Source organism: Rhinopithecus bieti, unplaced genomic scaffold (assembly GCF_001698545.2).
Source record: "Rhinopithecus bieti isolate Rb0 unplaced genomic scaffold, ASM169854v2 scaffold_18354, whole genome shotgun sequence".
Classification (NCBI taxonomy): domain Eukaryota; kingdom Metazoa; phylum Chordata; class Mammalia; order Primates; family Cercopithecidae; genus Rhinopithecus; species Rhinopithecus bieti.
Genome location: NW_016809835.1, coordinates 1369365 through 1392823, shown reverse-complemented (window position 1 = coordinate 1392823; position 23459 = coordinate 1369365). Strand labels below are relative to the sequence as shown.

Genomic DNA, 23459 nt, shown 5'->3' with positions numbered 1-23459 from the left:
AAAAAAAAAAAAAAAAAAAAAAAAGATATTAATGTCTTTACCCTAGACCTGACCAGCAGCAGCCAGCATCCATCTTTAGCCAGCCTACTCCCCACCGCACTCCCAGAGGCCAAAATAAACCTCCCCGGGATCCACTGGCAATACCTTCATGACAATCAATCAATCTGCTCAAAGAACCCTGTGATGTCAGTTTCTGAGGTAGCTTCTAACAGGACCCTAACAGGATTTCTTAGAAAAAGTTTCACTCCAAACATCTTTTGTTTTTATTTTTTCCGAGACTGGGTCTCACTCTGCCACCCAGGCAAGAGTGCCAGTGGCAGAATCACAGCTCACTGCAGCTTCAACCTCCCATGCTCGGGTGATTCTCCTACCTCAGCCTCCTGAGTAGCTGGGACTACCGGCATACACCATCAAGCCCAGCTAATTTTTTTTTTTATTTTTTGTAGAGACAGGGTCCAATTACGTTGCCCGGGTTGTTCTCAAACTCCTGGACTCAAGTGATCCTCCCACCTTGGCTTCTCTAAGTGCTGGGATTCCAAGTGTGAGCCACCACACCTGGCCTCTAAACATCTCTAAAGACAGTTTACTAACACTCATTTGGGAGGCATTTTTAAAGAGAGGAACTTTCCAGGCTTTCAGCAAATCACATCATGTAGGAAGCCTGGTAAGATTAATAGTATATATTTTTAAAAGGAAATTGTTCTAATCTGTCTTTGCCTTACTGAAGTATTTCATAATGTTAACTCAGAATTAGTCACTGTGGTTTGTCATGCTGTTATCTATGTCAAAAGTTTAAAAGGCCTGCCACCTGCTATTCCAAAAACACCCTTGCCAATCTTGACCCAAGAGAGCACCCTTGGCAATGGTTTCTGTTTATCTCCAAAATAATAAGCAGAAAAATCAAAGGCAGTAGGGGAAGAAGCAGTTTTGTTTTGCAAAACCAAGTTCTTTCTGCATGATTTTTTTAGAAGCCATTTCTTTTCAAAACCTAGATTCACTCCTTGAAAATGGACTGATTTTCACCTTTTAGTAAAACCACTTCCACTTAGCCCACCCTCTTAAAATTCTGAGTAAAAACCAATGCAACAACTTTTGCAACATATACAAACATTAATTATAAGAATAAAGTTTAACAAAGCACTAAAAATTCAGACACAAATTTGGGGCTTTAATAAAAGATGTAAAGTTATTTTTTTAACACTTACCCACTCCTCGACATTGGGGGACTGCTCTTCATAAATGTGTTCCTTGTCCCACAAAATATTGGACTTGTCATACCTGTCCATCTTTCTTCGAGTTTTCACAGCAAAGAAAATTATTAAAGCAAAAGCCACAATAATCATGAAACCCAGTACAATGGCAATGGCCTAAAAAGGGGTGAAAAATATTGGCATTAGATTTTAATTACTTAATCACAATTCACCCTCTACATACTATTAAAACCCTTATCTACCTAAGGCCCTACTAAATCCATGTGGTTTAACTTATAGAAAACTGAAGCAAATATTTACATTTCAGACATATCATAAAACCTAACCCACACTAACTGGGCTAAGGCCAGCAAATGTACACACATATATACTACTTGATTCAATCCTCAGAAAATGCCTAACGTTAAAAACTATCAATCATCACCCTCATTTCAGAGCTGTAGAAAACTAGTTTCAAAGCTTGTGCATCTATGGGCCACAGTTTTATAAACAGATGAGAATGGCCAGTAAAGTAACTCAATCATTGGTGTACTTCTAAAGGGCCTGAAAAATGCTATTCAAAAGCTTTAAAATAGCCAATTATGCTTGTAATCTTGTTCAAAACACATGCTTGGCAAGCCTTTTTACAATGAACGTAAATTTCAGTCCACAGATCTCTATCTTACCAAAAATGATGAAGACATGGATCTAATCAAGCTATAAGTAGCAAATTGACTAATGATTCGTTTGGTCTGGTAGGTTTCTGTTTTAGGAGTCTTGCATACTTACTAGAAAGGGCCCTGTGACAAAGAAACTTCCTACTCTTAACAGTTCTCCCTGCAGTGATAGGATATTAAATGGTATATTGGCCTGGGAGGCACTTGAAGTTGAGGGAAGTACCAGGCCTCTGCCCTGGATGTCTGCTAATGGGAACGAGAAGCTCTCCTTCCAGCTGTCTGACAGTGACATTATTTTTCAAAGACTACAAGTTTCAAGTAGTAAGAGAACTAAGAGGGATGGATGGGGGTGTGACAGGATAGGAGTACCAACCCTCAGTCCCTATCTAAAATGGACATGTCTAAATGGCAACAACGAGCACTGTGAAAACCTACATCTGCAGGGAAAACCTGTCTTCAAAATAATGGCAAACAGATACTAGAGGTCTAACTCCAAAGGAGTGACTCATTCAGGAATGGGAATTCCTAAGTCAGTGTAAGAAAAAAGGAAAACAAGGGAAAAAAGATTAGTAACTCAGAAATGTTTCAGATGTTAATATAATCAGGATGACTCATGGTTACTGAGGTAGGTTTCTCAACCCCAACCTGCACATTTGAATCACTTGCATAGCTTTTAAACATACTTACACTCTGAAAACAATAAAACACATTAAAAGAAGTTTAACAAGACCTACATAAATTGAAAGACATCTTATGTTCATGAATCAAAAGACTTGTAATTGTAACGACGACAATACATCCAAAATTGACCTACAGATTCAATATAACCCTTCAAAATCCTAGCTGGCATTTTTTCCCAAAATTGACATGCTCATCTTAAAATCCATATGGAAATGCAAGGAATCCAGAATCTAGCCAAAACAGTTTTGAAGAACAAAGTTGGAGAACTCCCACTCCACAATTTCAAAACTTACTACAAAGCTACAGTAATCAAGACAGTATGGTACTGGCATAAGGACATATGATTAATGGAACTGAATTGAGAGCCCAGAAATAAATGTCCACATTTATGATCAATTCATTTTTGACAAAGGCATGAAGAAAACTTAGTGGAGGAAAAGTCCTTTCAACAAGAACACTAAGACAACTGCATATAAACATGTGAAAGCTTTCAGAACCCTTGCTTCCATCACGCCCAAAATTAACACAACATGAATCACAGACCTAACGGTAAGAGCTAAAATTATGAAACTACAGAAAATTTAAAAAATAGACAATGTAGGAATAAATCCTTGTGATCCTGAATTGGGCAAAACATTAGCTATGACACGAAAATACAAGCAACAGAAGAAAAATTAAATAAACTGGACATCATCAAAACTAAAAACTTTTTTCTTTTTTTTTTAAGACAGAGTTTTCGCTCTTGTTGTCCAGGCTGGAGTGCAGTGGCACAATTTCAGCTCACTGCAATTTCACCTCCACCTCCTGGGTTCAAGTGATTCTCCTGCCTCAGCCTCCTGAGTAGCTGGGATTACAGGTGCATGCCACCATGTCCAGCTAATTTTTCTATTTTTAGTAGAGACAGGGTTTCACCATGTTGGCCAGGCTGGTCTCGAACTCCTGACGTCACGTGATCCGCCCACCTTGGCCTCCCAAAGTGCTGGGATTACAGGCGTGAGCTACCATGCCCAGCCCAAAACTAAAAACTTTTATGCAAAGGACACCATCAAGAAAGTGAAAAGATGCCTATAATCCCAGCGGTTTGGAAGGCCAAGGCAGGATCGCTTGAGCCCAGGAGTTTCAGCCCAGACTGGGCAACAAAGTGAGACCCTATCTCTACAGAAAAAATTTTAAAAAAATTATCCGAGTGTGGTGGCATGCCCCTGTGGTCCTAGCTACACAGGAGACTGAGGTAGGAGGGTCACTTGAGCCCAGGAGGTCAAGGCTGCAGTGAGCAGTGACTGCACCACCGCATCCCAGCGTGGGTGACAGAGTGAGACTCTGTCTCAAAAACAAAACAACAACAAAAATAGCCCAATTAAAAAATGGGCAAGTCTAGGCCGGGCGCAGTGGCTCACGCCTGTAATCCCAGCACTTTGGAGGCCGAGGCAGGCAGATCACGAGGTCAGAAGATCGAGACCATCCTGGCTAACATGGTGAAACCCCATCTCTACTAAAAATACAAAAAATTAGCCAGGCGTGGTGGAGGGCGCCTGTAGTCCCAGCTACTTGGGAGGCTGAAGCAGGAGAATGGTGTGAACCCGGGAGGCGGAGCTTGCAGTGAGCCGAGAGCGTGCCACTGCACTCCAGCCTGGGAGACAGAGCAAGACTCCGTCTCAAAAAAAAAAAAAAAAAAGGGGGGGGGGGGGGGGGCAAGTTGTCTAAATAGCCATTTCTCCAAAGATAAAAGAGAAATGGCCAGTAAGTACATGAAAAGACGCTCAATAACATTAGCTACAAAGAAAATACAAATCAAAATCACAATGAAGTACCACTTCACTTCTCACCCATCAGCATGGCTAGAATCAAACAGACAATAACAAGTGTTGGTGAGGATGTGGAGAAATCAGAACTGTCATACATCTCTGGTGTGAATGTAAAATGATGCAAACTCTTTGGAAAAACTCTGGTAGCTCCTCAAAAGATTAAAGAGTCACCATATGACCCAGCAATTTCACCCCTAGGTATAACCCAACTCAAGAAATCATTAAAATATAGGTTCACACAAAAACGTATACAAGAATATCTATAGCATGATTCTTTTTATTTATTTATTTTTTTGAGATGGAGTCTTGCTCTGTCGCTCAGGTTGGACTGTATGGGCGCGATCTCGGCTCACTGCAAGCTCCACCTCCCAAATTCATGCCATTTCTCCTGCCTGAGCCTCCCGAGCAGCTGGGACTACAGGCGCCCGCCACCATGCCTTGCTGATTTTTTTTATTTTTGGAAAAAGACAGGATTTCACTGTATTAGCAAGGATGGTCTCAATCTCCTGACCTCATGATCCGCCCGCCTCAGCCTCCCAAAAGTGCTGGGATTACAGGGGTGAGCCACTGCGCCTGGCCTAGCATGATTCTTAATAGCCAATGTAGACACGGCCCAAATGTCTATCAACTGATAAATAAAATGTGGTTTATCCACATACTGGAATATTAGCAATAAAAAGGAATGAGGGAATGGCACAAGCTATGACATGGGTAAACCTTAAAAACATTATGCTAAGTAAAAGAAGCCCATCACAAAGGCTACATTGTGTGATTCCATTTGTATGAAATACCTAGAGAATAGACAAATTTATAGACGTACGATTAGTGGTTGCCTAGGGCTAAGAACAGTTAGGGAAATGAGGAATGACCACTAACAGGTACAAGTTTCTTTTCACGATAGCGAAAATGTTCTAAAATTGATTGTGGTGATGGTGGCACAATTCTGTGAATATATTAAAAACCACTGGTTAAGTAACCAAATTACATGGTATGTTAATTATATCTTAATGACACTCACCCCTCCCCCAGATTTAATTAGAAGTGGAGCCTTGTCATTAATATTTTTTAAGGGTTTCCAGAGTGAGTCTATTACATATCCCAAGTTGAAAGCCTCTGGCTAAGGAGATGGAGAAAAAACCCAATACACCACTCGTACCTCCTGGGGATCCACCACACAGTAGTGATATAAATACTGATCCACGTAGAGTCCAGTAACTGCAGGTGTATAAAATTGGTTGCAGAGGGCATATATTTGTGAACCATACAGAGATCCAGAAGACTGAGCAGTTGGGTTGACTCCCATTATATAGACAATTGTGGCAATAAACACCATGATGCCCAGGATAGCACTCACTATTATCACACTTAAGTAATATCTTCTTGTTCTGGACATTTCGGATCTTATAACACTGGTAGCAAAGATCACCAACGCGGCAATGAAACAAAAGGCAGCCATGGCCAACATGAAGCCCTTTGCTGCTCTTGGGTCTGTATAGCCTCCGTAGCCATAGCCATAACCATAGCCATAGCCATAGCCACTTCCGTAGCTACCAAAGCCACTTCCTCCATAAGGGTAGCCTATACTACCTCCTAAAAGGGAAGTTCCATAGCCTCTGTCCCAGGCAAGCGTGGAGGCCACACATGCAAAGATGGCAATGCACATCACAATAATGAGCATAGACAGAATCCGAATCACTCCTGGAGGAGAGGTCCATTTGTAGAAGTGAAGAATTTCATCTTCTGGGTAAAAAGAGTATGCTGGCTGAGACAGCATCGGTCGAACATGCATCTCTCCACCATATACGTCATTGCTTGGTGCATAATGATTTGGTTTGCTGAAATGAACATGAAAATAATTCCAAGTTAGCACTTTCTGGTAGTAAGCAGAAAGAACACAACTTACTTGGAATAATTTAAACCATTGGGTAAATGAAACTAAAGCTTATCTGTGCATAGGAATCACCTGGAGGGCTTGTTAAAACATAAGATTATTGGCCTCTGGCCACAACCTATTGTGCTCAGACATCTGGGTTATCTCTGTTTGGGGGTATTGTAAACAGTTTAACTATAAACATCCTTCAATGTGTATTCTGGTATAGAAAAGTACTCATTTTTCTAGGGTATATACCCAGGAGAATTTCTGGATCACATATTTTTTTATCTTCAACTTCACAAACTGTTTTCCAAAGTGATTGTACCAATTACCTACAGTGGAACGGGTAACTGTAATACATCCATACAATGGAATACTCCATAACTATACTGTCCAATGTGGCAGCCACTAGCCACTTGGGTCTATTGTACACTTGAAATGTATCTAGTCCGGCTGGGCATGGTGGCTCATGTCTGTAATCCCAGCACTTTGGGAGGCCGAGGCGGATGGATCACTTGAGGTCAGGAGTTCGAGACCAGCCTGGCCAACATGGCGAAACCCCATCTCTACTAAAAATACAAAAATTAGCCAGGTGTGGTGGTATACGCCTGTAATCCCAGCTACTCAGGTGGCTGAGGCACAAGACTTGCTTGAACCCGGGAGATGGAGGTTGCAGTGAGCCGAGATCGCGCCATTGCACTGCAGCCTGGGTGACAGAGCAAGACTCCATCTCAAAAAAAAAAGAAATGTGGCTAGTCCAAACTCAGATATGCTGTTAAAATGCACAGTGGTAAGTTCGGGGTGGGCAGATCACTTGAGGCCAGGAGTTTGAGACCAGCCTGGTAAACATGGTAAAACTTCATCTCTACTAAAAATACAAAAATTAGCCAGGCATGGTGACATATCCCACTTACTTGGGAGGCTGAGGCACGAAAATCAAGAATCACTTGAACCCAGGAGGCAGAGGCTGTAGTGAGCCGCGATCACGCCCACTGCACTCCAGCCTGGGTGACAGAGCAAGACTCTGTCTCCAAAAAAATTTAAAAATACACAGTGGATTTCAAAGATATAATATGAAGAAAGAATGTAAAGCATCTCCTGAATCATTCATTTTTATATCAATCACATGATGAAATAATGTTTTAGATATACAAGATTAAGTGAAGTATATTAAAATTAATTTCTCCTTTTGGCCAGGCACGGTGGCTCACACCTGCAATCCCAGCACTTTGGGAGGCCGCGGCGGGTGGATCACCTGAGGTCAGGAGTTCGAGACCAGCCTGGCTAACCTGGTGAAACCCCATCTCTACTAAAAATACAAAATTAGCTGGGCGTTGTGGCAGATGCCTGTAATCCCAGCTACTTGGGAGGCTGAGGCAGGAGAATCACGTGAACCTGGGAGGTGGAGGTTGCAGTGAGCTGAGACCATGCCATTGCACTCTAGCCTAGGCAAAAAGAGCGAAACACTGTCTCAAAAAAAAAAATTCTCCTTTTATTTTTCTTGAAAATATAAAATTACATAAATATGGCTCATGTTATATTTCTACAGTGCTATGAAGCCAAAACTGATGAACTATGAATACATGCAGTTACAGATAATGCTGAAAAAAATGAAAAAATACATATAGCATTATTATATTTATATAGTTTTAAAACAGGTAAAACTGGCTGGGCATGGTGGCTCACACCTATAATCCCAGCACTTTAGGAGGAGGGCAGGTCACCTGAGGTCAGGAATTCGAGACCAGCCTGGCCAACATGGTGAAACCTCGTCTCTACTAAAAGTATAAAAATTGATTGTGCATTGTGGTGGTTACCTGTAATCCCAGCTACTTGGGAGGCTGAGGCAGGAGAATTGCTTGAATCCAGGAGGCAGAGGTTGCAGTGAGCCAAGATTGTACCACTGCACTCCAACCTGGCCAACAGAGTGAGACTCCGTCTCAAAAATAAATAAAACAGGTAAAACTAAACTGAAATGTTTAGGATATACAAGGTGATAAAATGATAAAAGCAGGTAATGATCATAACTTCAGGACAGTGGTCTCCAGAGAAAAGGAGAGGACACAGGGAAGGACTTGGAAGTGTTCTGTTTCTTGACCTAGGTAGTGAGTATGTATGTTTGCTTGGTCTTTCCTCATGATCTCCTACATACGTTGTATGTCCTTTTCTTTATGTATGTTGCAGTTCATCATTATTTACAAAAGCAACACAAAATAAGTGTCAGATTAGTGGTGCACTACTCAATTACTATATTCTCTAGTATGTTTTAAAAACTGTATTGTCATAAACAACTTGTGTCCCCACCATGTTTTAGGCACTAGTAAGGAGGTTAAATAACTGGAACACAACCTCGACATGGTATTGTGAAATATGTATTTGGTCTTCATCTCCATTTTCTGGCATGCAACTCCTAAAATCTTTGGAATCTCCAAAGTGATAAGTGTCCCTTTATGTTAATAAAATGATAGGTTCCTGGCAGCCCTAGGAAGCTTCAGGATGGGAGCTAGGATTAGAGGGTTGGAACTTTTCAGCCCCAAACCCCTCTGGACAGGAAAGGGGGGCTGAGGCTTACACTGCTCACCAATGGCCAATGATTTAGTCAATCATGCCTGTGTCATATAGCTTCCATAAAAACCCAAAAGGACTGAATTCATAGAGCTTCTGGACAGCTGAACATGTGTAGGTTCCTGGAGGGTGGCACAACCAGGGAGGGCCCCTTCCCACATACCTCGCCCTGTCCAACTCTTCATCTGGTATTTGTTGGCATCCACTGTAATATCATCTGTTTGTTCATTCATTCATTCATTCTTAAAAGACAAAGTCTCCCTATGTTGCCCAGGCTGGCCTCGAACTCCCAGGCTCAAGCACTCCTCCTGCCTCATATTCCCGAGTAGCTGGGATCACAGGCGTGCACCACCACACCTGGTTTTTGTAATACCCTTTATAATAAACCAGTAATGATAAGTAGTGTTTCCCTGAGTTCTGCGAGCCACTTTAGCAAATTAATTGAACCCAAGGAGAGAACTGTGGGAATCCTGATTTACTGTAGGTGGGTCAGAAACACAGGCTACAACCTGAGCTTGTGGCTGCTACGTGAAGTGGGGGCAGTCTTGTGGGAATGAGCGCTGAACCTGTGATCTGATGCTATCTCCGGACAGTGTCAGAACTCGACTGATAATTAGAGGACATAGAGCTATTGTCCACTGTAGAACTGATTACTTGGTTGCTGGTGGGGAAAAAGCCCCACAAATTCTGGTGATCAGAGGTCACAGACATGTTGTGACAGAACAGCAGGAGAAACTGTTTTTGCCTATGTTAGACTCCACTACACTTATCAAGGTTAAAGCTGCAAACTACTTAGAGGAGGAAATCCCTATCAACGTTTGATAGCAAATTTGGAATTCAAAAATTCACTGATAAATCTTCACATGACAAAGGAGCCCCAAACCCCTCAACATTGCTTGTTTTAGATAATGGCAGGAATCACTCTTAAAACTGACAGTATGGAAAGTATTATGCTAAGTGAAAGAAGCCAGTTACAAAAGGCCACATATTACATGAGTCCTCCATTTATACAAAATATGCAGAATAGACAAATCTATAGAGACAGAAAGTAGACCGATAGTTGCTTAGGGCTGATGGAACTGGGAGATGATTGCCAATGGGTAGGTTTCTTTGGAGAGTAATGAAATGTTCTAAAATTAATTGTGGTGATGGTTATACAACTCTGTGAATATATTAAAAATCATTAAACTATCCATTCTAAATGGGTAAATTGTAAAGTATGTTAATTATATCTCAATAAAGCTGTTATTTTTATTTATTAATTTATTTTTTGACAAGGAGTTTCGCTCGTCTCCCAGGCTGGAGTGCAGTGGTGTGATCTCAGCTCACCGCAACCTTCGCCTCCTGGGTTCAAGCGGTTCTCCTGCCTCAGCCTCCCAAACAGCTGGGATTACAGGCATGCACCACCATGCCTGGCTAATTTTGTATTTTTAGTAGAGATGGGGGGTTCTCCACGTTGGTCACAGTGGTCTCAAACTCCCGATCTCAGGTGATCCGCCCGCCTCAGCCTCCCAAAGTGCTGGGATTACAGGCATGAGCCCCCAGGCCCGGCCTTTTTTTTTTTTTAGATGGAGTCTTGCTCTGTCTCTAGGCTGGAGTGCAGTGGCATCATCTCAGCTCACTGCAACCTCCGCCTCCTGGGTTCAAGCGAATCTCCTGCCTCGGCCTCCCGAGTAGCCAGAATTACAGGCAAGTAGCTGGGATTACAGGTGCACGCCACCACACCCAGCTAATTTTTATAGTTTATTAGTAGAGATGGGATTTCACCATGTTGGCCAGGATGGTCTTGATCTCTTGACCTTGTGATCTGCCAGCCTCAGCCTCCCAAGGTGCTGGGATTACAGGCATGAGCCCTGGCACCCGGCCTGGCCTAAAGCTGTCATTTTTAAAAGCTGACAATATATTGCCAATGCCCATCTAAACGAGGCATTTAAAAGGAAGCTTCATTATCATTTGTACATAACAAAAATGAACATAAAAATATAAACCTTGGCAATCTCTCAAAACAAACATTAGCAATTGGTGACAGTAGTTGTCCTAGCAGAGACAAACTGTCACTCTGAAAGTTGAGAGAAATTCACTTTTCAGTGCAGACCCTTTGATACAATTTAAATTTACAAGTACACGTATCATTTTATTTTAAAAGCAAACACTTAAAATGAAAGTTTCAACCATACTTACTGTTTACACATGACAGACTTTTTAAAAGAGAATAACTACAGGATTGTTTACTTACAATTCATCAGGTCTGTAAGGAGGTGGACTTTCAAGAGGCCTGGATGACATGGCTGATGTCAATGGTCAGCTGATCTTCAGGATGAGCAATGCCCTATAGCTCCCAAGATACACCAATCTAAGCAACAAAAGCAGGGTTATGGCATTACTACTGAGCTCACAATTTCTTTCTTTTCTTCACCTCCTCGCCCCCATCGAGAGAGGGTCTCACCCTGTCACCCAGGCTGGAGTGCAGTGGTCCAATCACAGCTCACTGCAGCCTTGACCTCCCAAGCTCAAGCCCTCCTCCTACCTCAGCTTCCGAAGTAGCTGGTACTACAGATGTGCACCACCATGCCCGGCTAATTCCTCTATTTTTTGCACAAAAATTCAAAATATATATAATTTCATATTACTTTTGAAAGTTCATATTAAATGAGAATGCATATGAAAGTGCACATATAGCAGCACTAGCACATACTAGCTCCTCAATGCAAACTAACAATCTAATGGGTTAAATGCCTTTATCATTAAAAAAAGATAATAAAATGAATCTATAAATGGCAGAATTGTAGATGTTTTCCCCTTATCTCCTTTTCCAAGTGTTCAAAACCGAGCATACTTTTTATACAAGGGGACAAAAGATAATATGCATAGTATTAATTGGTCGTTTTCTGAAATTCTGTCCTAACGTTCTTCAGCACAAGTTCCTAAACATCTGAGAAGCAATTTCACTCACCAAGCATGTATTAAGTGCCTACACTAGACCAGGAGAGCCTGTGGGAGTGACGCATGAGAGCCAGCGCTGGGGTCCTGGTTCTTCCAGGCTGGTGTGGTGCTGATACACAGGTGGCTAGCTTATGGAACAGTGAGGAGACCAGGTGGGAACATGGTGGAATGGTGTAGTCTTTTAAAATAAGGTTACAGTAAGAATATAGTGGATGGAGGATGAGTAAGAAAAGGGAGGGCTTTGAAAGTCTAGTGGAAATGTCTCACTTCCTTCAGGTAGGAAACAGGGAGCCAGTTCATGATTCTCGGCAAGGGAGGTGTAAGTTTGATTTCAAACAAATTTGAAGGACAAAGTCAACAGTAAAAAGAAGCACCTAGAGTCAGCAGCAGCAAACCTAGGTGTGAGGCAACAATGAAAGACTAGCTTAGGAGACAGAAGATGGGAAGGAAACTACCACTCAGCAGACACCTACCGACATGCTGGGTGTTTTAAACAAAATCCTCCTTTCATCCTCAAAACAACCCTCCATGGTTGATTAGTCACTTTACAGATGCAAAGAGGGTCAGAAAGAGATGTAAAGTAATACGCTCAAGGTTATATGGATGACAGTGAGTCACTCAGATGTAACTTGAACCCAGATGATCTCCTGTGCTTTTCACAATGCTAGTTTGAAACAATGAGTTCCATTTGGGAAACACCAGCTTTTGTGGGGAGCGCACAGCTGGTGTTAGCATCCATGAGGCAGTGAAGATGGAGATCGTCTGCCTAGGTCTGTAGGTGGATCCATGGGCACTGAGAGCTCTCCAGGAAAAAGACAAGTCTCAGCAAGATGTGGTAAAAACACAACTCCCAAACCTACAAAGCTTAAGGATTATTCTAGAAAACCCAGTGCTGGAGACACTGGCAAGGTACTTCCCACATCAGCTACAGAACTTTATGCCACTCCTTAGCTATGTTGAACCAACAATAAATTCTTTCCAGGCTATACCAGTGATTAGTAGAGTAGGGAACTTTGAGATCTACTAGAAGGTAAATTCCACGTGAACAGGAATTTTTGCTTGTTTTGTTCACTGATTAAAACAATGCCTGGCACATAGTAGACGTCCAAATAATTTGTTGAATGTTTACAGGAACCAGACTGGACCATGGATATCTCTGCCTGCAAAACCTCTTGTGTTTTCAAGTTGAAGGTAATGGAAAAGTATCAGAGTAACTTTAAAAGGTATGATCTTTGAATGACACTTGAGCAACATCTATAATGAGTATATTAAAGTATCTGATTTGTTTTCCTTTTCTAATAAGGCCTGTACGATCATACATTACTATACTAACAGCAGTACATCAATTCAAACTGTTAAAACTTTTTTTTAAATTAATGGCAACTCTTCCTTTTTTTTTTTTTTTTTTTTTGAGCCGAGTCTCGCTCTGTCGCCAGGATGGAATGCATTGGCACGATCTCAGCTCACTGCAACCTCCGCCTCCCGGCTTCAAGCAATTCTTCTGCCTCAGCCTCCAGAGTAGCTGGGACTATAGGTGCATGCTGCCACGCCCGGATAATTGTTTGTATTTTTAGTAAAGACAGGGTTTCACCGTGTTGCGGAGAATTAAATCTCTCAGAATTAAACTCTGCCCAACTATTAGATAAATCCTCAAAGATGGAAATATAATGTTAATAACACCAACACAATTAGCATAATTTTCCAAAGACATGAAGGAAGATGACTTTTCTACATTTTTGAAAACCACTTTATTAAAGTATACCATAGAGAAAAGTGCAGAAATCATAAGTGTACACAGCCCTGTAACTAGCACTCAAGTCAATTTCTCTATACTTTTTTTTTTTTTTTGAGACAAGGTCTCACTCTGTCACCCAGGATGAAATGCAGTGCTATCATCTCAGCTCACTGCAACCTGCCTCCCAGGCTCAAGCCATCCTCCCGCCTCAGCCTCCCAAGTAGCTGGACTACAGGCACATGCCACCACGCCTGGCTAATTTTTGTTTTTTTTAGTAGAGATAAAGTATCACTATGTTGCCCAGGCTGGTCTCAAACCCCTGAGCTCAAGCTATCCACCTGCCTTGGCCTCCCAAAGTACTAGGATTACAGGCATGAGCCAACACACCTGGTCAATTTCTCTATATTCTAATAATGGTGAAACACACACACAAATGTGCAATTTAGGGCAAAATGTTATGGTACTATAAAAAGGCAAAAGTCCAAACTGCCTTCCAAACTGATGTTCAGAAAAACCATTAAGGAAAACTGATTTTAGGCCAGGTGAGGTGGCTCACACCTGTAATCCCAGCACTTGGGAGGCGGAAGCAGGTGGATTGCTGGAGGCAAGGAGTTCAAGACCAGCGGACCAACATGGTGAAACCCCATCTCTGCTAAAAACACGAAAAATTAGCCAGGCATGTTGGTGCATGCCTGTAAACCCAGCTCCTTGGGAGGTGAGGTAGGAGAATCGCTTGAACCTGGGAGGCGGACGTTGCAGTGAGCCGATATTGTGCCATTGCACTCCAGCCTGGGCAAAAAGAGCAAAACTCCGTCTCAAAAAAAAAAGCAAGCTCGTTTAGAACAAGTCATGGCACACCAACTTCACTTCCTTTTCTGGGAAGGTTACCAGACTGGTGGATGAAGGGAATGCAGAAAGAAAGAATCCTGAGAATCTTGAGCACATCCTTTGTGGGTGGGCAGATTCCCAAGGGGCTGAATTATGGCACCCCATTAGCACAAAAGAATGAACCATTTATGTCCACCTGGTGGGAGGTCTCCAGTGGTAACCACAAAGTGGAGGAGACAGCTTATCCAGATTTGCAGCTGACCAAACACGCTGGAAAGGATAACTAACCCATTGGCTAGGCCATCAACACTAAGCAAGAACTCTCTGTAAAATAAGAATGATGAGTTTAAAACAAACTAGTGGTTTTAACAGCCCCCATTTACTGGCTCACAATCTGAGACAAATTCTTTATCTCCTCTAAGTGCACTCCTCTGTCAAATGCAGGAATAATCCTGACCTCTGCACTGGGATAAGAAAAAGTCTTAAAGAGCCAAGCGCTGTGGCTCACACCTGTAATCCCAGCACTTTGGGAGGCCGAGGCGGGTGGATCACGAGGTCAAGAGATGGAGACCACCCTGGCCAACTGGTGAAACCCTGTCTCTACTAAAAAAATACAAAAATTAGCTGGGCGTGGCGACGTGCTCCTGTAGCCCCAGCTACTCAGGAGGCTGAGGCAGGAGAATCTCTTGAATCCAGGAGGAGGAGGTTGCAGTGAGCAGAGATCATGCCAATGCACTCCAGCCTGGCGACAGAGCAAGACTCCAGCTCAAAAAAAAAAAAAAACACAAGAAAAGTCTTCAAGAAAATGGGCAACTGCATTCATCATAAGGTGGTTATCCTGGAAAGTGAGAAATTTCAGTGCTTAGGCACTTAGGTATACCGTATCCATTTTTTTTTTTTTTTTTTGAGACGGAGTCTCCTCCGCCCGGGTTGGAGTGCAGTGGCGATATCAGCTCACTCAAGCTCTGCCTCCCGGTTTACGCCATTCTCCTGCCTCAGCCTCCCCGAGTAAGCTGGGAACTACAGGCCGCCCGCCACCCGTCGCCCGGCTAGTTTTTGTATTTTTTTAGTAGAGACGGGGTTCACTGGTAGCAGGATGGTCTCGACTCCTGACTCATGATCCGCCCGTCTCCGCCCTCCCAAAGTGCTGGGATTACAGGCTTGAGCCAACCGCGCCTGGCACCGTATCATATTCAATACAGCTGACGCTCCACATCCATGGGTTTTAATCCAGATTCAAACCAACCTCAGACAGAAAATATTCAGGGGAAAAAAAAATTAAAAATAACAAGGCAGGTACAGTGGTTCACACCTGTAATCCCAACACTAAAGGAAGCTAAGGCCAGGAAGATCACTTGAACCCAGAGTTCAAGACCGACCACAGCAACATAGCAAGACCCCATCTCTACAAAAAATTTTTCTTAAAATTACAGGCATGGTGCACATGCCTATAAGCTCCAGCTAACTCAAGAGACTGAGGTGGGAGGATCTCTTGAGCAGAGGAAGTTGAGGCTGGAGTGAGCGCCATGATCAACATCATTGTAAATTCCAGCCTGAGTAACATAATACTTGTCAAAAAAAAAAAATAAACAGTAAAACAAAAAAAACGATTTTTAAAACTACAATATCACAATTCTTGTAGCATTTACGCTGTATAGGTATTATAACTAACCTAGAGATTATTTAAAGTTTACAAGAGGTCTGGGTGCGGTGGCTCACACCTGTAATTCCAGCTCTTTGGGAGCCAAGACGGCGGATCACTTGAGGTCAGGGTTCGATAACCAGCCTGCCAACATGATGAAACCCTGTCTCTATTAAAATACAAATTAGCTGGGCGTGGTGGTGCATGCCTGGTAATCCCAGCTACTTCGGAGGCTGAGGCAGGAGAATCGCTTGAGCCCCAGGACACGAGGTTTGCAGTGGGCCAAACTGCATCACTGCCACTCCAGCCTAAGATGATGCCAGTGAAGAATTCTGTCCAAAAAAAAAAAAAAAAAAAAAAGTTATACAAGACCATTTAGGCCATATGCAATTACAAAGCTATTTTGTAACGGAGACTTCAGCCTCCTCAGATTTTAGTATCATGGTGTCCTGGAAGCAACCTCTCACAGATACTGAAGGGTGACTATATTGGTGGCATAAATGAGTCATTTTTAAAATGTAAACTGAATTTTTTTTTCTTTTTCTTTTGAGACAGAGTCTAGCTCTGTCACCCAGCCTGGAATGCAATGGCGTGATCTCAGCTCAATGCAACCTCCACCTCCCAGATTCAAGCGATTCTCCCACCTCAGCCTCCTGAGTAGCTGAGATTACCAGCGCATGCCACCAGGCCAGGCTAATTTTTTATTTTTAGTAGAAATGGGGTTTTACCATGTTAACCAAGCTGGTCTCAAACTCCTGACCTCAGGTGATCCACCCGCCTCGGCCTCCCAAAGTGCTGGGATTACAGGCATGAGCCACCATGCCCAGCAGTAAACTGAATTTTTTAAAAGTCAATTCCATAGTACAGTATAGAGGAGAACTAATTTAATAATCGTTCATTTTTAAAGGTGCATTTCTTTGGTAAGAATTCCAACAAAAGCTAACAAGCGATCCCAAACTTTATTCACAGAAATAGTGCTCATATCTAGGAATAATACGCTATTAAAAAGAACAAACAAAACCTGATTTGTATATCACATTCTAAACTACATGCCTCTCCAGGAGGGTGACTAAGATCGTTAAAGATCTAGAAAAGCTGGCCAGGCACAGTGGCTCATGCCTGTAAGCCCAGCACTTTGGGAGGCCAAGGCAGGTGGATCACAAGGTCAGGAGATTGAGACCATCTTGGCCAACATGGTGAAACCTCGTCTCTACTAAAAATACGGAAATTAGTTGGGCTTATAATCCCAGCTACTTGGGAGGCTGAGGCAGGGGAATTGCTTGAACCCAGGAGGCAGAGGTTGCAGTGAGCTGAGATTGTGCCACTGCACTCCAGCCTGGAGTGAGAGCCAGAGTGAGACTCTGGCCCCCACAAAAAAAAAATCTAGAAAAACCATGTCTTAAGACAAACAATTGGGAAAACAGGAAATGTTTGGCCTGGAGAACTGAACATTAGAAGAATCACTTTAGTAGCCCTGAGGTATCTGAAGAGCTGTCTTTGTTATCCTAGAAATGGTTAAAAAAAAAAAAATCCAAAAACCACCATGTTAGGAAGCCTCTCCCTCACCCTGACCCCACACCCCCTCCAAAAATAACGAACAATTTGAGCTCATGCAATTTATACAAAGCTTTAGTTATTTGATATTTTTTTGGAGACCAGACTGGAGGACTTCTAAGGTCTCTGAAATTTCAAAGGGAATCTGTGACTGTGCTTTAAGGCCAGCAGCCAAAGGTGAAAGAGGACCAATGCCCAGCACAGCAACATTAACAATCTGTACATGTGTTGAGTGAAGGAAAAAATAAAATGAGGAATGAAGAGACCACTTATCAACTACATGAACTTATGTCAAGAGTGACAAGGACAGAAGTCAGATAGCTAAATTAGAGTCAGGGGCAAAAGGGAAGCAGCAGATCCTTGTCAAATATGTTAATCTGAAAACCAGCATCTTGATCTAATGATAAAATATAAAAAGCGTTCTCCCCTTGACAATGTTTACTGACCAAAAGCTGTCTTAATGGAAAACTAAGCTAAGATGAAAAAAACAGGCTGAGGCTGGGTGAGGTGGCTCACACTTGTAATCTCAGTACTTTGGGAAGCCAAGGCAGAGGGATTGTTTGAGCCCAGAACTTCAAGATCAAGCTGGACAACAGAGACTCCGTCTCGGTCTTAAGAGAGAGAGAGAGAGAGAGAGCGAGAGAGAAGAAAAAAAAGAGCCTGAAAATGCTTTGCCCTCAAATTATTCTTTAAAGAAAACTCTTAATAAGTGAAAAATAAACATATTTAAGAGAAATCTGTTCCTTGTAGGGCACATGCAGTAACTGTCAATTTGTCTTTAAAAAGTTTAAGTTGTGCCTTATATTAAATGATTTAGATTATAGGCACATCATTAAATTGTCTAAAATGTGAAGTTAGGCAGATTTTGTAACAGACTGTCAGAAATTGTATTTTAATAAACCTTCCAAGTGATTTTTAAACACGCTACATATTTTGAGAATTGCTGTTTACAATAATGGTGTCAATTCAAAAAGGACATTGATCTTACAATTTCCTGTCTAGAAAGCCCAGATCTTTTACACAGCAGACACCTGCTGTTCACGTCTCAGCTCAGATGCCACCTTCTGGGAGATGCCCTCCCAGTCCCTCACTCCATCACACAAAACTTGTTTTTTCAGAGCAAACTCCCCTCCACCCTCATACCTAAAATTATTTTAGGTATTATCTCCACCCCATCTGGAATGCCCGCATCCCAGGCATCAAATGTCTATTTTGACCATCATTTATATCCCTGGTCCCTGGAACTAGCCCTGACACAAACTGATTGTCAATGAGTACTCAATTAATAAAACCAAGTCAATTATTAGAGTTGGGATTTCAATCCAGCAGTGAATGCCTTGAAGTTCTTCACACAACACCCAATCAACACCCAATAAACGTATTTTTTTTTTCCTTTATTTCCAACTTCAGTGTGTCAAATGTAATTGAGTAGAGTCTAAGAGAAAGGGAGAAAAAGAGGACAGAACAGTCTGAGAATCACCTGTGAGCCTGTTAGAAAGGCAGAATCCCAGGTCCCACTCCTGACCTCCCAATCAGAATCTGTGTTTTAACAAGATCCCTAGGTGATTCATACTACAGCCAAGACTGGAATCACTGGGTTACGGAGCAGCGGCAAACCTAAGGGTTAAAACGAAAAGCCTAACAGAAATCTACATAGTCTGTTTACTCTCTTATTTCTATAAATAGTAATTTGATGAAAAAGATCCACTGATATTCCAATCAAATAAGTCTTAAAATGTAACTGAAGAAAACTTCCTTCTGGGACATTCCTGGGAAGGTGAAAGATATTACATCAGATCATTTATGTGGTTAAAAGTAATCTATTATTTTGGAAAGGCAGTAATTCCAACATTACCTTTAGAAGAAAAAAGAATTTTACCGTGACATCAAGCAAAATGCGGAAAATCTTGTATCAGGCTATAGGTACTAGTCAATGGTAGAAAGGTCCAGAAAAACCCCCAAATCTGGTTCTGGAATATCAAGGACCGCTGCTTCTGATATTCCTTCCCAGATTAGCTGAAGCAGTTTGCAAGCAAGCCCACGCAACACGTTTTCCCCACAGCATGTGCCCACTTTTAAAATGGAGTTCTACTAAGGCCTGCCTTTTAGAGTTGTTGGGATAATTAAATGAGAAAATACAAAATGCTTTTAGCACAGTGCCTCACGTGCAGGAGACACTGCCCGTTATTTCCCGAAATGGCCTGAAAGCTGCCAAAAGGTGGAGAATCAGGTCTTACCGACCTCCCTATCCTCCGCTCCATCACCTAACAAAGGAGGCCCCTAATAACTAAATAAATTGCAAAACGACAAAAAAAAAAGTGTTGTTTTGTTTGAGGAAATATCTGTGCCGCCCACACACACTCAAAAAGCACCACTAAGAAAATATTCATAAAGGCCGGGCATGGTGGCTCCTGCCTGTAATCCCAGTACTTTGGGAGGCCGAGGCGGGTGGATCACCGGAGGTCAGCAGTTCGAGATCAGCCTGACCAACATGGCAAAACTCTGTCTCTACTAAAAATACAAAACTTAGCCGTGCATACTAGTGGGTGCCTGCAATCCCAGCTACTCGGGAGGCTGAGCAGGAGAATCACTTGAACCCGGGAGGCAGAGGTTGCAGTGAGCCCAGATCACACCACTGCACTCCAGCCTGGGAGACACAGCCGGACTCCGTCTCAAAAAAGCAAACAAAAAAAAAAAAAAAAAAAAAAAACGACTCATACGTACAGTGCAAAAGAACCATTGTTACACTTGGGAATGCCCAGTTTTCTAAATCACCATAAGTGCCTTCATGGGAAGCGTTTCTCTTTTCCAGGTATCCCGATAATACACCTGTTGCCTAAGGGCCACACACTAACTGGCCTAGAAAGCCGCCGCCTCCTCGCCCGGGGTAATTCCCCAAGCGGGCAGTGTAGCCAGCGAGCCCCGGGTCCGGCCTAAGGATGCCGCAGTTTTCCCCTCGGGCCCGGTGGCTTCCCGAGGAGCGCGAGGACCTCGGCGCCGCTCCCAAACCCCTAGGCACAGAGGCCATCTTGGCCCTTGACCCCCGCTCCCCGCAAGCTTCCTTCCACGCAGGCAACATGGCTGGCGTGCGGGGCCGGCCCAGTCCCGGAGGTCCCCAAACTCCGTGGTCCGGCTGGGCGCGGGTCCCGGCGTCCGTGCGCCCCGAGGCGCTCCCGGGCAGCGCGCGCCCGCGTTCGCTGGGCAGGCACCGCCCGGAGGCAGTTCCGCCCCCCTGGCGGCAGCCCTTTTGGTCACGGGTGAGAATCCCAAGCGTGAGCAGCTTCCCTCGAACTACAGCTTCACTCGAAATTAACTCCCTAAACCCCAGCTTAAATCGGCGCGGGTTCACACAACTCCCAACAAGTGGATTCGAAGTAGCCAGTGTGGCCCACACCGTGACTCCCGGAATATTTCACAGACTGAATCCAGCCCCGGGCTCCCCGGGATACCCAAAGGGGTGGGGTGGGGTGGGAGCGGAAGGGATGAAATTCCCCCTGGGATCTAAGCCGCCCGGACCAGCAAGCAGTCCCTTGCTGCAGCCTCAAGCTTAGGACCCCCAACGAGCTGGGCGCAGGACCCCTCTCCATGAGGGCCGCCCCCCAAAACTGCAGCCCCAGAGCTGATGCAGGATCGTCGCTGTTCAGGAATGTCCTGCCTCATAAAAGTGAAAAGTTGCCCGCGCCGCTGAGGCACTGCTAGCTTTAAGCGTCTCCGCGGAATAAAGCTTGATCGGCGGCTCCAAGCCGCCCCTTGCCCGGGGAGGCAGCCTCCCGAGTTGGCCGGTGCTGCTCTCTCCGCAGACCCGCGCCTCTCCGGTTCCCACGAGTCCCAGCCCGGGGACGAAACTGCCACCGAAACCAGTGCGGAGCGTCCTCCCCCCCGGCACCTCCCCTAACAGAGGCGCCGCGGCCCCCCCCACGGGGACCCTGGGGGCTCCCGTGCGCCCCTGACGCCGCGCCCAACACTCACCCACTTGCCGCACCTGGGCCCGACCCACCGGGGGGCCAACGGAGCCAGTGAGCGTGCTCACCTGGCGGGCGCACCTGACGCTGCGCCGACCGCCAGAGCGCAGCCAGGGACTGGGCTGGGGACGTCTCCTCCCCCTCCTCTCTCTCCTTCCCCTCCTCCCCCTCCTCTCCACAACCGGCCCTGCCCCCGGGCATGCGCACCAACGTGGAGGGGGGGGTGCGGGAAGCCTGCGGGCCAGCGCCGGCAGACCCACCTGCTGCGTCCCGGACGGGCTCCTCGGCGCTCTGGCCCTAGTTCTCGGTTCTTGCCGCCTCCGCCGGAGGAAGCAGGGAGGGAGAGTTGGGCGCGGGGCTGTAGGTGTGGTGTGTCGGCCTCCTCCCTCGGTGACCCATTCACCTGAAACTCGGATGGGAGGGGGCGGGAGGACGCAGCCCTGCTTCCCACACCCTGCCAGCGCGCTGTTAAAGGAACCGCGCGATGTTCCGGCCCGAGGGGCGGAGCGCAGAGGAGAAGCGCGGGGTCCCAGGGGGCAGCACGGATGGGGGTCCCGGAACACCTAGGGGTGCGTTCGGTGCTCCGCCTGCTTCACATGGAACCTTGGGTGTCTGACGGAGAGAGGCCGAACGAGGTCCGGAGGGGACTGTTTCCTCCGGAAAGGGTCTAGGCACTAAGCACTTTGATAGGAAAGGCACGTCCTCACGGGACACTTTTCTGCTTCCAAAATTTGATTGAACTGTTGCTGGAAAAAGGCATCTAGATTTGTTGCTCCCACGAAAGACTCTTGGGAAAATTTCAAAACTCATGTGTAAATATTGGCGCTATTTCTGAATCTCTAGATTCAGAATAAGACAATTACTTAGTGGGGATAAAATGAGGGTGAACTACTGTAGCTGTTAGTTGCCGTCCAGCAAGCTAAAGTGCGTTAATAGTTTACACATCACCACCTCAGGGTCCTGCCCAGCCCACCCTGTCCGAAATGCAACTGGTCCGCTCTTGGGGACGGGGAGATTTAAACTATTATGGCTCTTTGGCCTAAGAAAAAGCACCTTATACTTTGTTTACCAACCTGTAGTGCTTTAAGAACCCTACTTAAAAAGCAAACTAAACCTGGTTTATTTATTTTTTTAAGAAAACGAAAAAGCACCTTAGTCCTGGGTGCTGTATTCTATTTCTTGATATGGATTCTGGTTCCAAAGGAAATTTCATAGTCTGCACTTAACATTGTGTATATTTTATGTATGTTTGTTGTTTTCAACATATTTTAAATTGTACTCCAGGATGAAGTAATTATAGTTCTTGGCATTTAACTATCTGCATTGAAAGCGAACTGTTAGGTTTCTTAAATCCTGCTTGTCTTTGCGCTCCAATCTGGAATGTCAGCATTGCTAATAAATTTTTATCCATTCCCACCCACTTCTCTACCTTTAATTAAATGGTTGGCGATGTGACTCTCCCATACGTTAGATCTTAAGGCACAATTCATACTTAAGGAAGTAAAAGCACTATGTAAATATGAGGTATTTCAGATGATGACAGTTTTAATGGGTAATTAATTTAATTGGTATTTTTTTCGTGGAAGTCATTGCTACAAATGCTTTAATATGACTATGTAGTTTTTGAATGATGCAGTTTAAATTGGTATTGTTAACACTGGGGAAGTCAGGTTAATCCTCTTAATGTTCCCTGTCAGATTACTGAAATCTCCAAACATTCCACTTGGTTTATAATTAAACAAGGGAACATTTCCTAATACTCTGAGATTTGTAAACACATGTCCATTATTTTATAATGTATCTTGATATGTTCTGAAGAGGAGATCTTAAGAGTTTTTTTCCACTTTATAAAAGAGAGTTCACATACCATAAAATTCACCCTTTTAAAGGGCACGTACAATTCAGTAGGTTTTAGTATACTCACCAGATTGTACAACCATCACCACCATCTAATTCCATTTTAATCACCCCCAAAAGAAACCCCATGCCCATTAATAGTCACTC

General features: G+C 43.9%; 1 protein-coding gene across 2 annotated transcripts in view; it reads right to left on the bottom strand.

The window, feature by feature from the left end:
* Nucleotides 1–22082, bottom strand: part of OCLN (occludin) — a 66455-nt gene extending 44373 nt beyond the window's left edge. Inside the window, exons 1-4 of one of the 2 annotated variants that reach the window (XM_017890636.1) lie at nucleotides 21716–22082; nucleotides 11028–11144; nucleotides 5510–6188; nucleotides 1206–1367 (exon numbers count right to left, since the gene is read on the bottom strand). In XM_017890636.1, coding sequence (XP_017746125.1) covers nucleotides 1206–1367; nucleotides 5510–6188; nucleotides 11028–11077 — 891 coding nt within the window. In that variant the 5' untranslated portion in view covers nucleotides 11078–11144; nucleotides 21716–22082. Of the gene's footprint in view, nucleotides 1–1205; nucleotides 1368–5509; nucleotides 6189–11027; nucleotides 11145–21462; nucleotides 21604–21715 lie in introns of those variants that run through there. The other variant, XM_017890635.1, reaches the window with a different exon arrangement.
* Nucleotides 22083–23459: the final 1377 nt, after the last annotated feature.